This window comes from Simochromis diagramma, unplaced genomic scaffold (genome assembly GCF_900408965.1).
Source record: "Simochromis diagramma unplaced genomic scaffold, fSimDia1.1 OVJJ01000304.1, whole genome shotgun sequence".
Lineage (NCBI taxonomy): Eukaryota > Metazoa > Chordata > Actinopteri > Cichliformes > Cichlidae > Simochromis > Simochromis diagramma.
In genome coordinates, this window is record NW_024387030.1 from 2,909,812 (window position 1) to 2,925,982 (window position 16,171).

Genomic DNA, 16,171 nt, shown 5'->3' on the forward strand with positions numbered 1-16,171 from the left:
AACTACAGTTTTTTTTTGTTTTTTTTTTTAAAAGTGGTCCGATGAGAAAACCCTGAATCATCTTTCTGAACTAGTCAAGTGGTTTTAAACTCAGGGACGAATCTTTCCTCCCTACTTCTCATTCAGCACATCAATCTGGAAGTTTCATTTTTAGCTGAAATATTTACCGCACAATAAGCTGTGGGTCACTTAGTCCTATCAACCATAAAAACTGCCATGATTTGGCTAAGTGCTCCCATATGACGGCATGTTTTTAATTTACCCCAGAAATACTGGTCTCTGCTGGCATTAAAGAGGTTTCGTTAATGTCAAAGCCTAATTTGTTAAAGTACTTTTTTGTACGGCCATGTACAACATATCAAAGGGCAACCTGTTAATCCCTCAGAAATTACTGTGTTGACCTCACAGCTGTATAATATGAAAGGCTTTTCTCTCTCCTGATTGAGATAATCAGTGTCTTGATTTCTTTTAAGCTTGAATTTTCGTCAATCAAGCCAATAAATATGCTGCAGCTACAGGCAGCTAAGCTTTAATGGCTCATGCATTATTAAAGAACAAATTCAGGGCATAATTCTGTGAGTTAGCTTGAAAAAAAATCACTACTGGGGAAACATCTGCTTTGATAAGCTTGAATAATTTTCTTATCATAAACGGAAGTTCCATTGATCCCCTGAATTGAATTTAACAGTGGAGTGATATATCCTGCAGGCAGTAAAGTTTAGCATTCCCAAACACTCAGCAGTGCCAGAAGCAGTCCTGTGGCCACACCAGTCAACACATTGTTGGGAGACAGAGAGAAGCAGGAAATCTGAGGAGAGTGATGGAGACAGACAGGAACAAAACCAACCAAGAGACTGGAAGTGAGCAAATGGAGAGACAGAAACAGCAAAGCTGTAAAGCCATGACCTGTTTGCAGGGCAGCTGAAACGAACAGCAGCCTTCTCCATTGACGCAGTTGTGACCTGATCCATGTCCACACCATGGGCACATGCAAGTACAGTTATCCTAGTCTGGCACAGAGACCAGATCATCAACCTCTGCCAACAACGATAGGGACTGTAGTGCAAGAGTGGGCTGCATACTGGAGAGGATGAGCTTCTGAATTTGTAGTGGCGACTGAGACATGGCCTCACCCAACCATCAAGGCATCCTCTGTAAGAAATCCCCTTCTAATTCGAGACATTGATCTCGTATTGTTTGGTATAATGAGCAGCAGGAAAAGAAAAAGAACTGGGCTGGACAAATCCTGGATTAATTCTTATGACAGATGTGATTTCACTTTAAACTATCCAGTTTGTAAAATGTTTGGAGAAGGGCAAGGCTTCTGTTCAACAACCATGAGACTGAGAAACCACTAAATAGCACACAAATCTCTTTCATAGAGACTAATATATAAGTTTCTGTTACTATTTGGTGCATGAACTGTCTGCAGCAGTGTTTCACTCTGTTTTTCCAGTTTTTACATGGGATTTTAAAAGCCAATTCCACTCCACCAAAAAACAAACATGGGAAGCACAGCAGTCTGAAAGCAGGATAAATGTTGTCTGTGTAGGTTCTCAGTCATCCAGGTTATGGTAGTCTTAAGAGCTTGATAAGAAGGACAATAGACTTTGTTAAGTTTTCTAAAGATGTTTCATTTCCGATCCAAAAAGCTTCTTCAGTTCCAAACTGCTTAGAGGTGAAAAACTTTCATAAATTTTCCTCCCATGCTGAAGCCCCTGGACGTTTAATGCTTGCAAGACTAATGCATTGCAGCATCCAGAGGAAAAACCCTCCTTGATTGCACTTGATCATCAGGATGTACTCCTGCAACTCTATATATTGGTTTAGATAAGGATGCTGGCTTGATAGAGCCTGCACGTGATGCCTACTTGCTTCACAAATCAACGCAATTCAGCATCACAAAAACTAACATCCAAAACGAAGTCCTAGAAAAGTTCAGGGCAGCCCTGTGTGAGTGTGAAAACAGCTTACTTAATCATTCATCAAGTTGAATCTATCTTTACTCACCACCAGTTCGGAGAAACGCGCATGCAGCTCCTCAGCAGGCGGCATGGGCGCACTGAACTCCAGCAGCTGCAGTGGCACGGTGTCCTTCAGGTTGATCTCCGGGGGCTCGCTGCTGCCGAAGCAGCACAGGAAGCCCAGGCCCTGTCGTGTCCTCTTCCTGGGGGGCATGATGGCTGTGGTAACACAGGTGGCAGTGGCGGTGCAGGTCCAGGAAGATAGAGGAAGGGGCCAAGGGGCAGGGAGGGGGAGTGGAGCGGAGGAAGAGGCTGCTATCTAGGTTGCATCATCTGGAAAAGAGAGAGAGAAGACCAAGCAAATGGCTCTCAGTTACTTTAAAGTGGATTTAAAGTTTCCTGGATCTTTAACAAACACATTTCAAGAGTTTAATGATGGACAGCATGTGACCTCTGGTGAGCAACACAGCATCTGGGAAGTTATAAGTGATGTGCACTGGCCCGTGCAGTGCCTTTAATCTATAATAATTTATTCCAAACTATTCGACTTTTGGATTGAAACAGAGAAAAATGGAAACATTTTTTAAATCAATCCCTAATCCTAATCCCTAACCCCAAAAATCTCCTAACTCTCTGGTACCCCTACAACATCTGCAACACAGTGATTGCACTTTCTTCCATCTCAGTCCTCAAATGTGACCACAACAACACCACCAACCAGTTGTTCAAACCTTCTGTTTTAAAGATGCAGCCAATCAGAATAGAGTTGGCTCAAACTACAGGTGAAGGCTGAGGGAGCTAAAGCAGCTTGTCTAAGTCAAAGAAGGAACCAAGATGCTAAATCTTATAAGACAAAAAAAAAAAAAAAAAAAAAAAACGTTATTCTGTGCTGTGAATCATGTAAAGCTGCTCTCCTACAGTCCAAGATTTATAACACGCTAAGACAAGTGAGCATGACATTTTCCCCGCACAATAAATTATTGATTTGATTCTCAGTCAAATACAGCACAGGATTCATGATGTTCCCAGATCTTTAATGCCTTATGATGGTCTACACGCCCTGTGTCTCCTGTCGATGTTTCCTTGCAAAGAAATTATTTGTAGTGCACAGGAAGTTAAGCCATTTATGTTTCCCAGAGCCCTGTTTGTTTGGCATAAATACAGGAAGATATGAGCAGCAACAGCCACCACATAAATAAACAATACAGTTCCATGTACAGAAACTGCTAGAATGACTGGAAATGCACATTAACTTACAGTTTATCCAAGCCTATTCTTTATCCAGATTGCCTTTACTGTGTCCTTAAAAACATGTCCCAAGGACTGTAGAGATATTCTCGCTGTGTGGCAACAGGAGTCTTGACATTAGTTGCTCTTATGCCACAACAAAGAAAGCTCTTGTCCATGAGTACAATAGCGACTGTGCAGTATTTGTTGCCTGTGTGCATGTGTGTCTTTGTGCCCTGGCAGTGCCTTCCCCCCTTAGACAACAGTGAGTGACACCCTCTACCAACATGAGCGAGGATCGAATGGTGTAAAACATCCTGGAGGATTTCCTTGATGCTACGAAAAGAATCCGGGTGGTCTTCACTGCGTGAATAACACACTCTTTACACTGTATTATGTCCTATCAGATGCACACACAGTTGGCAGAGCGCTTCTTTATGTAACAGTTAACTGCATTTGTGAATGAAAGGACCTCGGGCCTGTTGTGCAAAACCCTTAGGCATGCAAATCTAGCAGAAACATTTGACCAAGAAATCAATTTGGGAGCCATTTATGGGAACTACAAAAAGTGTCCAAGATGTTTGGAAAGGAGAAGCAGGACCAGATTTTTTTAAGCAACTACTCCCATGTGTTATGCTTCTATTGATATTCTCACATATCCTGACAAGCATTAAATAATATCTGGAGCTCTGCACACATCTGTTCAAGATGGCAGTGAAACTTTATGACCTCAGTTTCCAGAAGAAGCCACAATCTACTACATCATGACTCTCTCACATGCAGATTTGCTCAGTGAAGGAGTTCTCACCACACGGTCTAAAATTAGCCACATGGTAAATTCTTTATGAATGCCCTGGACCCATGACAAGCGCTTAAAGGGGAAAAAATGAACAGAGAAAACACTACATTTCCATTTTGCCCTTTTCATCTTTTTTGCTCATTTGTTTTTTCCGCCTCCTTGAACCTGTCATCCTTCTCAGGGCAGAAGGAGCAGACCTACGAATGAGCCGGAGGCTATTTTAAATAAAAAGCAACTTAAAGTTTTCTTTGGTTTGTTGAACATGGAAATGCTTGTGTGTCCAACAGTGGGCTTATTTTCGGAATTATTCCATGTAATTCACCTTCCAGTACTTGGACTGTTTGGTAGTCATTGCATCAGCGCTTCAAATGTGAATTCCAGCATGTGTGGCATCTTGTGCCTGTGTGTGCAGTATATTTAACTCTACAGCGGCATGTGTGTTATGATAGCCGAGGTGACAATCCCAGAGTCCGCCGCCGCTCAAATCAGACGGGGACTGAACTTGGCTCAAGGTTAAAAATGAGCTATGTGCACCTATTCACCTCTGATATCTCCCATTCATTATTCTAGATCAGTTTGGATCATCCTATATAACAACCAAATCCTTTTTACACCCACTCTAAGAGTCACAATCCAAGCCAAAATCCCCTTAGTGATGTGATATATCCAATCTATACATATTATGTACATTGTATACCAAATTCAAGAATGGTAAAATATGACTACATTAAAAAAAAAGTCCATCCATTCATTTGAAAGGTTGCTGGTTCAGTCCCTGGCTGCTCCAGTCTGCATGTCAAAGTATTCTTGGGCAAGATCCTGAACCCCAAGTTGCTTTATGCTTATCAGAGAATGAATGTTGGACAAAAAACAGAGAAAAAAAGTGCTCGTATAAATGGGCGAGAATGGGTGAATGAGGCGCGCTGTATAAAATGCTTTGCATGCTCCAGTAGAGTAGGAAAGCATTATATAAGAACCAGTCCAATTACCGTGTTTCAAATTTAAGGTTTACCCAAAATGCACTTTTTCAAGCTTTCTCCAGTTATTATGCATGACATTCCACTTGCACTTACACACACCATGTGAACATAACTAAGATGCACAATAGGAAAAATATTTAAAATAGCCGATTCCATATATTTTATATACGAGGGATACTTCAACACGCTACACAACACATAATTCAAGGATAAACAACCTACTTTGAAGGACATCATGGAATGATATGTATAATTACAAAGAAAGCCACAGTTCTAAACATGCAAACAATACCTGTAATACTCTGCCAGTAAAGTGTACAAAACAGAAGAGATGTTTTAGTCACCACACAGTGGAACAGGAATATCCTCAAAATATTTCCATTTGTTGTGCAATTTGTGTCATGTCTGTACAGCTTTCAGCTCCACTGCCATTTTTTTAGATTGCTCCTTGGAAGCCCTGTTCAAACCACTTACACTGAGCACTCTGCAAGTTCACTGAGAGGAAAAAGCAACTTCTGTTTCAACCTGAAGAGTCCAGAGTTTTTTTAAGCCTGAAGGCAACACATGATGTGAGCCAGGAGCATGCTCATCACAGCATTGTGTACTGTAAAGGGGGAAACCGTCAATGTGGAGTTCTACTGCAACGTCTGAGGGGGAGCACTCACAGAAAATGTCCTGAAATGTGGTGGTGCCAGCTGTGAGTGCACTGAAACCTATTTTCTACCCACATCAACACAATCTTTGTTCACCACCTGCCCTATTAGCCATATTTTCCTCCCCGCAACTTCCTGAAAATGAAAATAAAATTGAATGATCACATTTTGACATATCGGAGAAGCCCAAACACAACTGGACATGTAAAGGCTAGAAGAATAGTAGCTGTACAGAAAATGGTCCAGAGCTGCACAAGATGATGATCTTTACAAGCACTTTTTGATCACGCCTTATATGGACTTAGATGAGAATTCATAGTGGCGAGTTAGGAGGAAAAATGAGAGAGAACAGCACTTTAAAAAGGCAAGGTGGCAAAATTTGAATAAAGGCCCCATCAGGGAGATAAATCAAGGAGATTGGTTTACCTCAGACTGTAACAGTGACAGCTTGTTATCATTTTATTAGTATAAGATATAAGCACCGTGCCAAAGCTTTATTGTATGGAGTTAGTTATAGCTGCTGCCGACAGCTGGCCGAGCCTAATGGAAAAGAGGCCGCTCTACAGGGGTTTTAAAGCCATTCAGCAAAATGCACTGTCCAGTGTCTCTGTGTGCATTTCCATCTTCACTCTCCCACTGAGCCCCACGTGCAGCCAGTCTTCACTCAGCACCAGGTCTGCTGGCCTGCTTCCAGCCTGTGCCCCGGGAAAGTGGGCCAAGGAATCCAAACATTATATACACAGAAAAAAATACTGTATATACTGTATGGCAAATACAAAGAACCAAGACTATACCCATGACTATTTGTGTAACCTTTACTATGCTTTGTATGAAGGAGTCACCACACAAACAATCCAAATTGAACGTGTCCACTGCCATATGTGACCTGAGAGCCCCTCTTCATCCCCCAGCTTTTCATTTCTTCACTCCCTGTCATCTCCTATTATTCCTCTCTTTCAGGGTGAACGGAGTCCTTTCATCAACCCCCCTCTGACAGTAACATCTGTCATTTGTCCTTGCCACTGCTCACCATCTACTCCATCCATCTTTAATCCCCATTTTCTGCTGTTCTGTTCCTTCCATTTAAATGCTTTCCATCCTTGACAAGCTGTTACTTCTGCCTGGGAGCATATCTCAATATGTACACTTTGCTTTCTTTCTGGGCAACAGTCGGGAAATGTTTAGCTTATTGCTTAGCTTATTAATGTATAGCTGAAAGGAAACGCAAACAACACAGTTTTAGAGGAGCTGGTAAGAATGAGGCTGCTTCTCTCTTGCTCTCAGTCTGTTTGTTGGTTTTGGTTTGAGTAGCTTGGTAGGAGAAGGCAGCCAATATGTAGCACAACTGGGAAGAAAGGAATATGTGAAACAGAAAAATATGAACTTTTTGGAGTGAATTATCTATTTAAATGCATGGTTGGCTAAAAAGAAACATTATCATCTAACATTTATTTTCTTTTGCTGTGCTCCCTATTTTTATACCAGCTCCTATACATCCACATAAACACCTATCAGTGAAGTACCAACATGGATGCCCTGGACTTATGGGCATGTCGCTTAAAGCCACATCGCTGTCCCTGCAATTACAACTGAACAATTGAAACCTGAGCGGAAAGAATGGATAAAAATAAACTTAGAATAACCAAAAACTTGAAATACTATAATGATAAACTTTTACTATTAAGAAGATTATGAGAGTCCATATTCTTCTCTTGGAAACAGGTGAAGCTGTACCCAAAATGCCGACCCTAAATCACACGGAGACTTCCTAACACGCCTTTGCTCATCTCTGGGAAACAGATGCATGTATGGAAAAGGAAGCTTTCACTGAAGAGCAAATGGTTTGTGGACCTCTACGGACTCAAAACATCTGTGTCGAAATGGGAATAGTTGCGCAGAGATTTGTCACTGCTTGTCAAGATAGAGAATTTCTGTACGCACACAGCCATGTCTGTAAAAGTCATGAAAACAGACATATTCTGCTGCATGCCATTTATATAGCCAGACACTCATGTAATAAAATCAAATATAAGATTCAAATGTAAGCAGACACTTTAAACCAAGAGATGTCAAGGAGAGTGAGAAACCTGCTCCCTTATCTCTGAAGGGTCTGAGCAGAAAGAGAGAGCTGGGAAGGAGACAAGGGAAGGAAAGACAGGAAGAAGGGAGGAAGAACGGAGATACTATTGCTGCCACTTCTCATTGAGCCTGCTACCTCATCCTTCATCCACAGTGTTAGGAAGTAGGTCAGTGGAAGAGGAGGACGAGGAGGAGGGGAATGCAGTGAGGAGAGACATGCTGCTGCTGCTGCTGCAGGATTTTGTGTGTGTGCAGAAGACCGAAGAAGAGAAGCACTGGCTATCTGTGCAGAGATCAAACATCTGTGCCTGCATAATTTCAACCCTCTCCACAACATCTGCCAAACAACACAAAGCTGTTCGAACCAAATGCAAAATGAGATCGAAATCAAGATCTGTTTTTCACCCATTCCTCTTCCAAGCTGAATTATCCACTTACTCCGAGAGGTCATTTTTACTCTGCACAATACACGCTCCTTAAAGATGCTACAGTGAGTTCCTGCAACTCTTTCATTCCCCTGTCATTCTTTTTTTTTTCTCTATCCACCTTTACATCTGCATCTGCAAGTATCTTTGTCATTTGCTTGTGAACACATTGATGGATGCATTGGATGCATGAATTCTAGTTCAGATACTTAGAGAGAAAGAATGGAAGTCAAATGCGTTTTGGTGGAGGAGAAAAAAAGCGACAATAAAACTAGTCGAGACAAATAACAAGCAGGATAGGCCATTGACTATGTTTTACAGAGGCAATGAATAAAAGATCAGAGGGAAGCGTGTGGTGCACATTTATGCTGCACACATATTGTTTCTGGGTCCCACAAATGAGGACCATTCCTTTGGGGTGCTGGGCCATGCAGGAGGCGGGCTTATGTAAGCCAGTACCAGGGATGGGAGAGCAGTGCCACGCTGGCACAGACAGGAACAAGATGAACCATTGACTGAAAAAGTGGCATTGTTGAAGCAAGCTGCAGGGACAGAGATGGCAAAGGTGGGATTAGGTTGGGGGTTTTTTCACTTTATGTCCTACTTGATGTAGTGACACCAATAAATGCTTAGGAACTGCCACGATTCAATTCAATTCCAGTGGCACTCTAATTACAATTTTAATTATAGAGTTTCCCAATTGGTGTTGGAAATGACATGCATCATCTACTGGGAGGTAGTAAACATGGCTCAATCAACCTCATCTTGATTACTGATCATAGTAAAGAAAGAAACCACTTGAGGTTAGCTCCAAGAACAATCACCAAATGGGACGGCTGAACATAGAAAATCCTAAAATTCCATCTTTCTAAAAAAAAAAAAGAAAAGACTTGGCTAGATAAGCAGAAATTAAGAAATCCTTACACTGGATTTCATGACAATGAAGAGCAAATGTTTGACAAAAGTCAACTGGACATGCAAACACAAAGTGTGATAATGCAACAGAAATCTTGTCCTGGCTGCATGTCTCCATATTTGTTGGTAGTCATATTTTCATACATAAAACTTGCATCTGTCCTTGTATATGGATGCGAACTATTCATGTTGATTAATTTAACAGGAAGTAGCGATTCACCCCAGCCGCTGAAGACAATTAAGCCTTGGCTGTTGTTGCCCCAGACATGCCCTCTGCAGCATGCCCTTTTACCGTCTGCCTGTTTGTCCTATGACTAATGGGCCGAGCCTTTGATTCCTTTCTCCCCACACTAAAACCACTGGCTGCAAACCAAATCACCTGGGACACTGAAAATTCACTTTCTCAAGGATGTGGCCCACCCATGGCCCATGCTCCTGCCCCGGGGAGGGCATGTACACCACATACATCTTATTCTGTTAGAGTGAGTGGTTATGCTGTAATCATTTACTTAACAGTGACATATAAGCAAGAACCCCCCCACCCCCATTACAAGAGACATACATGCAAACACGTAAATGTAAGTTTGTTCTTTCTGCCAACAGAGATTAAAGTCATCTTATTAATGCATCACTTCCTCAATTACAGGCAGTTTAGCACCATGGGTGGTCAGATTATAGAAATAAATAATGATTAATCTGAAACAACTGGCTTGAATAACAGACAGGATCCACTGGTGATCTAAATAACGTAAACTGTAAATTAGAAATACACAGTACACCACACACATTGTGACATGCATTCCCAAAGCATGACATCACCCATCTAAATCCAGTTTAGAGCTCCATGGTTAGCAGAGCCTCAGTTGACAAATGACCAGAGCTGACAGCGGAGGAGCTGCCATTATTTCACGGCACATTTGCATGCGCTGCATTCCTGTGCTTGTTCTGAAAGCACACATTCTGCGAGGGATTTCATGTTGGAAGGCCAACAGCGCTTTCATGAGAGTCTGTACACCGAGTGGCTTTCTCATGTGGACCTGGACAATGGGTCAGATTTGGTTGGAACAATTCTGCTGGGGCCCAATGGGGTAGGTTAGCGCAGTCTCCGTCAGAACACTGCAAGTGAATGTGCATCTGATCTTCAAGGGGACAGTTATTTTTAGCTATGACACCATGCTCTCCCTGTCCAGTATTAATGGCCTTTTCTATTAGGACGGTTGTCCATAATTAGCATGTTTTGGGCTCCTGAAGAAGTCACCTGACAGAGATAACCAAAGACATACCACCATGGAATTTAAAGATGGAGATTGTGCTGTATTTTTGGCTACAGAAAATATTCACTCAGAGAGAAAGCTAGAAGCAACAGAATGACTAGTTTATTCTGAAACCAACAACAGAGTACACCCACCAGCTGATTTAATTCACAGTTGGATATTTTCAGAACTTAGCAGGAAGTCCATGATTTTGGTCACCTTTTGACCACCTTTTTCCTTTTTAAAAAAAAAAAATTCTGGCTTTGTATAAAAGTGAAGTCCAATCTGACTATCAGAGGGCACAGGGAAATAAAGAGTGACTTTTGATGACAACACAGTCTTCCTATATTTTCACTCACACAATACTGAAGCCAGATTCATGGACTCTACAATGTTACAGTCAAGCCTTGATCTACACATGGCCATCAAGAGTTTAAGGTCATTACAGATTAGGGTTGTCTGTGCTGGTATGCCTACGTGCATCTTTCAGGAAAGGACTTCAGAATCGGAAGATAGGAAACCCACCCTTCCCTTCACCCCCTACTAATTTAACTAATTCCTTCACAACCTTCTTGATTTCTTTGCTAAGTCCTCCCTTTAGTCACTTCCTTTCTGTCCTGCGATCAGATAAGGGAAGCTGCAAGACAGCTGATGACTGATTCAAAGATGTTATGTCTTCAGCCAGGACATACAGTCGTGTGAAAAAGAAAGGATTCTATGCAGTTATGTAAAAAGTGAACTACAACCCCATGATTCAGTGGCATGTAGACCCACCTTAAGCAGCAATCACTGAGGTTTGCACACATTTGTTTATGCATAGCTCTCTTAAGGTCCTGCCACAGCATTTGAACTGGACAGATCTGGAATTTCTGGAATCTACTGCAAGACCTTGATTCATTTATTTATCAATTACTCTGCTTTATTATTTCTTTTCTGCTGTATTTGTGTTTGGGATCATTGTCTTTTTGCATGACCCAATTTCAACAAAGCTTTAGCTGTCAAACAGATTGCCTCAAATTTGACTCTAGAATACTTTGGTATTCAGTAGAATGCATGATCAAGTCAATGAATGCAAGATGAACATGTCCTGTGTCTGCACAACAAGCCCAAACTGTCAACCTTCCACCACTGTGCTTGACAGCTAGTATGATGTGCTGTGTTGTGATGTTTGCATTATGACCAAACATCTCCACTTTGGTCATTTTTGGCCCACTGCCTCAAAAGACTTCGTTTCTCACATGACTGTAGTGTGGCTCAAGACTGACTCACTGGGAAAATTCGTAGCGAATTAACACTTCTGAAACACATGACCCACAAGTACAAAGAATTTCATGGCCGCCCTCACATTTCTCACAATGGACGCAACAAACTAACAAAGATGGAACAACACAGAATAACACAAAGCAGGCATTTTTAAGTAGCTTCCATACAGTAACCCCCCCCCCCCAAGAAAACAAAGTACCTCCACTTAAACTGCCCACAACCACAATTATTATTAATTACTTTAATGGTTTGTGGTTAATAGTGTTGCTTAAATATTTCCAGACTGTCTCCAAGGCAAAAGCAATCAAATTTAGACAGAGGCATTTTTCATTTTATTTTGTTTACAAACAGCTCTGTCAGACAGCCAATGCAAGGATGGGGTAATTATATGGATTTGGCCCATGGTTATAGAGTCTTTACTGGTTATGTATATGAACTTGACAGACCATCTTAGAGCAGCCTACGTTTTACATCTATATGTCAACTGAGGACTCGGATGCTGTTAATTGGTTATTCTAGACAATAGAATCGTCAGACTTTCCCATGGTGTCCTCATTGTGCCATTTTACCGATCAATCAGTCCATCACATTGTAAATTTTAATCTCTTTCTCTCAGAGGTCCTATTAGCTTCTAGCCTCATTGAAAACAAACATATAAGCATAGTTGGTTTTAACAAGGCCATGAGGCACAGTAACCCATCTCACCCATTAAGCGGAAATGCCTCAACTCAACCACTGGAAAAAGGGGAGGGGGTAGGAGATTTTTCCAATCCTCCAGGGATGTCATTAATAGCCATTTCATTTAGTCTGATTCATTAAAAAAAATGCAATTTCCTGATGCAAGGAACATTTATAACAGTGCAGGCCACATAAATTGCCAGGGGGTTGTTACAAGTGTGCTTTTAAATTGTTGCTTTAACCAAAACAAATCTAGCAGCTCCATAGAGCAGTGCAGGGCGCCCTTTAAGTACCCAACCATGTACAGTTCCAGTTTGAAGCAAATTATTAGAAACATGGTAAACCCCTTCACAGAAGCCACGAACCACAGACACGGGTTACATGAAAAAGAAAAAAGAAAAACAAAAGCTGAAATAAGAAGCCATCCAGCAACAGACATCTTGGGCCACGTTAACAAGGGATTAACACGACTTTGAAAGCCTGTCTGCACGTTTTGGAGATTTGGTAGAGTAAAAGACTTTTTCCGCTCAGTGTTTAATACCAAAAGGACAGCACTTACAAAATGATCAACCATGTCAACAAAGATGCAAAACTACATCAGGTACATCAGGTAACCCAAAAGTCATGTCTTTTTTTACTGTTGGGTGTTCTGTACTAGAATTGCAACACTTTAGTTTAGCACCACAAACGTATATACTGGAAGAGTGCATCCTTTTCAAAGACATTTTTACAGTTTGCTTTTTCCCACCCTCAGGAAGACAAAACCAAAAAATGATCAAAATTAATGGAAAAATATCAAGGAAAAAAATAAAAACAGCAATGCACTGACACATTCATAGATACATTTATCCAGTCGCTCAACCCTGATTAGTAACTGTATTCTGCAAGACATCCACGTTGCACAAGGAAAAGTCAGTCTGCCAGTTGTTTTGTGGGACTCAAACAATGCAGATGTTAATGTTGGCTCCGGGTGAAGGTTCTATCAAGCACAGAGGCCAGCAATAGAAAATACAGCCATGCTGTTGACCCATTTCTACAAAAAGCCAATGGGCACATCTCTGCTCGTCAAATAGACCGGATCACTGGGATATCTATGCTATTAATACTGGGAATGAGAAGAAAGTCAGCCACGCCACATTCCAAAGGACTCGACATTCCCACATATTAACAGGGCTCAGAATGAAATCCAATACTTGGCATCCCTTCCCTTCAAACTCCAAAACGCCATCCTGCCGTGTCAAATCGCTTTCTGATTTCATCTGGGAGGAACGTTCCAGAGTCACGAGCTCCCAGTCTAGCTAAAGACGTGTTATTATAAGTGGGAACAAAGTTGGCACTAGTAAAATCTTAGAGCTAGTTACCATGACTCTCAAGAGGGAAAAGATGTAGAAATTCTCAGAGACTGTGCTCCTCAAACACCCTGCAGTCTTGTCTTCTTGAGAGGATGAGCGATCTCCATCAGTAAAACTGAGAGAGATTGTTCTCTTGAACCAGTTTGTTTTCATACAGCTCACAACTGCGCTCTCCGATTAAGTAGATGTGCCTTTGTCACCTTGCCATGATCTGACTTCTCATGCTTTGCACTACAATGTGAATGGCTACTAATCTTGCCTGGGTGAGAGGTCAACAGCTGCAGCATAAAGGACATAGGGCTTCTGGGTAATGTCTGGAATGCTCCGCCGAGACAGTTATAGCAAAGAAGACAGGAACAGCTCTCCAAAGTGACGAGCACTTTTTAAAATAGCCTGCGGTAATACTGTACTGAACTGAAGCACTGTAAAGAGGAGATATGCTTACACATCATAAGCCCCAGAAAGTGTGTCACTGGCACAAATACAATAGCAGCATTTGACACACACTGTGTGGGGACTTCCAGTGAAGGGGAGAGAGAACCAGCAGCATTTTTCCTAAAATCTTCCAGGGTTCTGCCTCCCAGACACTGTAACTACTCTAATGTGAACGCAACATGAAGATGATCCTGGCCAAAAGATCAGATAGTTGACGTCCAAGCAACTTTACAGAGCTCATCTCTTTTTTCTCTCTGTCCCTATCCTAATGAGCAGGCCATTGAGCTGCCAGTCAGCAGCAGGGCTGAAGCGATAAAAGGCCAACCCTTGCTTAATAACTCCCCCTCACACTCCCTCTAAGCCTGAGAGAGCAGTTCATGCATCCGTAATGGTCGATAAAATATGAAAAGCCCCGAGAGCGCTGACGGCAGCAGAGGGTGTATATGTACACTTTCGTTAATGCTCTCCCGGCACGCTGAATCTTTTAGTACTGTCGCTCTGTTTGCCCCCCAGCGCACATGGATGTAGGAGGTCTTCCAGCAGACTGCAGAGTAAGCTTTTAATGTGGTGGAAATAAATACTATCTTGTCCACACTGCAAAAAGACATCAAAGAAAAACACACACGGCCCTTTGACTATATAAATGAGTTTTGCCTCTGGTTCAGTGGCCTTAAAATGCAAAACACCAAAAGGGATGAATTACATGAGTGTTACAGAAATAACATGTGTCTCGTGTTTTTTCATATTGCTTTTACTGCTGCATTAGCTGTATAAAAGTCTCCAGAAAAGAAAACATCACTCTAAAATGCTATATTATCTAGTTGGAAGATTTTCCATAAATAAAACTTATGCCTCAGTAAACCCTAACCCTCTTTACGTCCATCATGTCACCAACAATCCATCTAAGGTTAGGGTCAAGTTTGTTTTAGCCACATGCCAAATAGCCGGTTTCAAATGACATCTTACATGTTCTGGGACAAGTTGTTTCTTGCAAGGTTTTCATTTTGAGTTTTCTATGAAATTTTTTTTTTTTTTTTTTTAAAAAGGGGTAAACCTTCACCAAATCCCACACCTATGCCTAGTCCTAACCTTAACCTTGAGGGATGTTAAGAGACTAAGAAGGGATCCCTAATCAATTTCTTAGTTGGAAATTTGGACGGCTGGTGAATGAACTCACATGACCATGCTTTCAAAGCATGCAAAGGATTTACAGCTGACAGACGAGCCAAAAGAGTAAAGCTGGGTGTTTTCACCGCTCTGAGGGGCCATGTAGCCATGTACTGGCATCCCTTAAGGAAGCTTTGAAAGGACTGTCAGTTAAAAAGAACTGTCTTCCATACATACTCAGCCCCCAGTGTCTATAATGGGTTGCATGGGAGGAATATGGAATGGAAGATGATTGTGTGATTGATGAAGATGTGTGATCACTCATCATCTAGGTCCCAAAATAGCATCCATTTTACATATGATACTATCCCATCACCCTTCAGTCTTTTAAATGTGAACAATTCCCCTGAAATGTGCATTAGACATCTTGTAATGTGATTTGGTTGAAACTAAATGTTGATGTCTTCCAATTCACATCTGCAGCAGCAATAACACCGAACCTCCGATCATCCATGAAATCATGAAACTCCCAAAAACTTCTAGAATCTCATGTCAAACTGAACCCAAAAGCATCACTATTAAGCCAAAACTGTTCCTTACACAGTGCAACAGCACACATGTGGGTACAGCAAGATGTCCTGTCAGCACCGTTGGAGAACGAGCCCAAACATCAAGACCACATTCATTTCACAACCCAACTTTTGCTCCTGTTTATGAGCTATAAAGCCACTGTAGTGAAAAACGATTGTAAAATACTGCCCTTCCCTCCAATCACAACAGCACAAAATGTGGAAACTTTATCACAGGGGAACAGCAGCCCTTGTTGCCCACCAGGTCTTCCCCCCCCCTCCTTCCTCTCTATGAGAACTCCTACCTGATGTTTATTTTATTGCCTGCAGAAATCTTCAATTTTCCTGCCTGGACTAAGCAGCATGAGCATCTGTAGCCTGTCATGGGTGAACAAGGCTACCGAATAGCTAATACTCACAATGACCGGGAAGGGTTAAGAGTATCAGTATCCAGATCAAGTATCGCCTACTT

At 41.7% G+C, this 16,171-nt stretch overlaps 1 protein-coding gene across 9 annotated transcripts in view; it reads right to left on the minus strand.

The window, feature by feature from the left end:
* The window catches only part of daam2 (dishevelled associated activator of morphogenesis 2), a 111,806-nt gene that overhangs the window by 69,530 nt on the left and 26,105 nt on the right, over positions 1-16,171 (minus strand). For 8 of the 9 annotated variants that reach the window (XM_040042494.1, XM_040042500.1, XM_040042498.1 and 5 more), the window contains exon 2: positions 2,011-2,297. In XM_040042494.1, coding sequence (XP_039898428.1) covers positions 2,011-2,178 — 168 coding nt within the window. In that variant the 5' untranslated portion in view covers positions 2,179-2,297. Of the gene's footprint in view, positions 1-2,010; positions 2,298-3,221; positions 16,168-16,171 lie in introns of those variants that run through there. The other variant, XM_040042493.1, reaches the window with a different exon arrangement.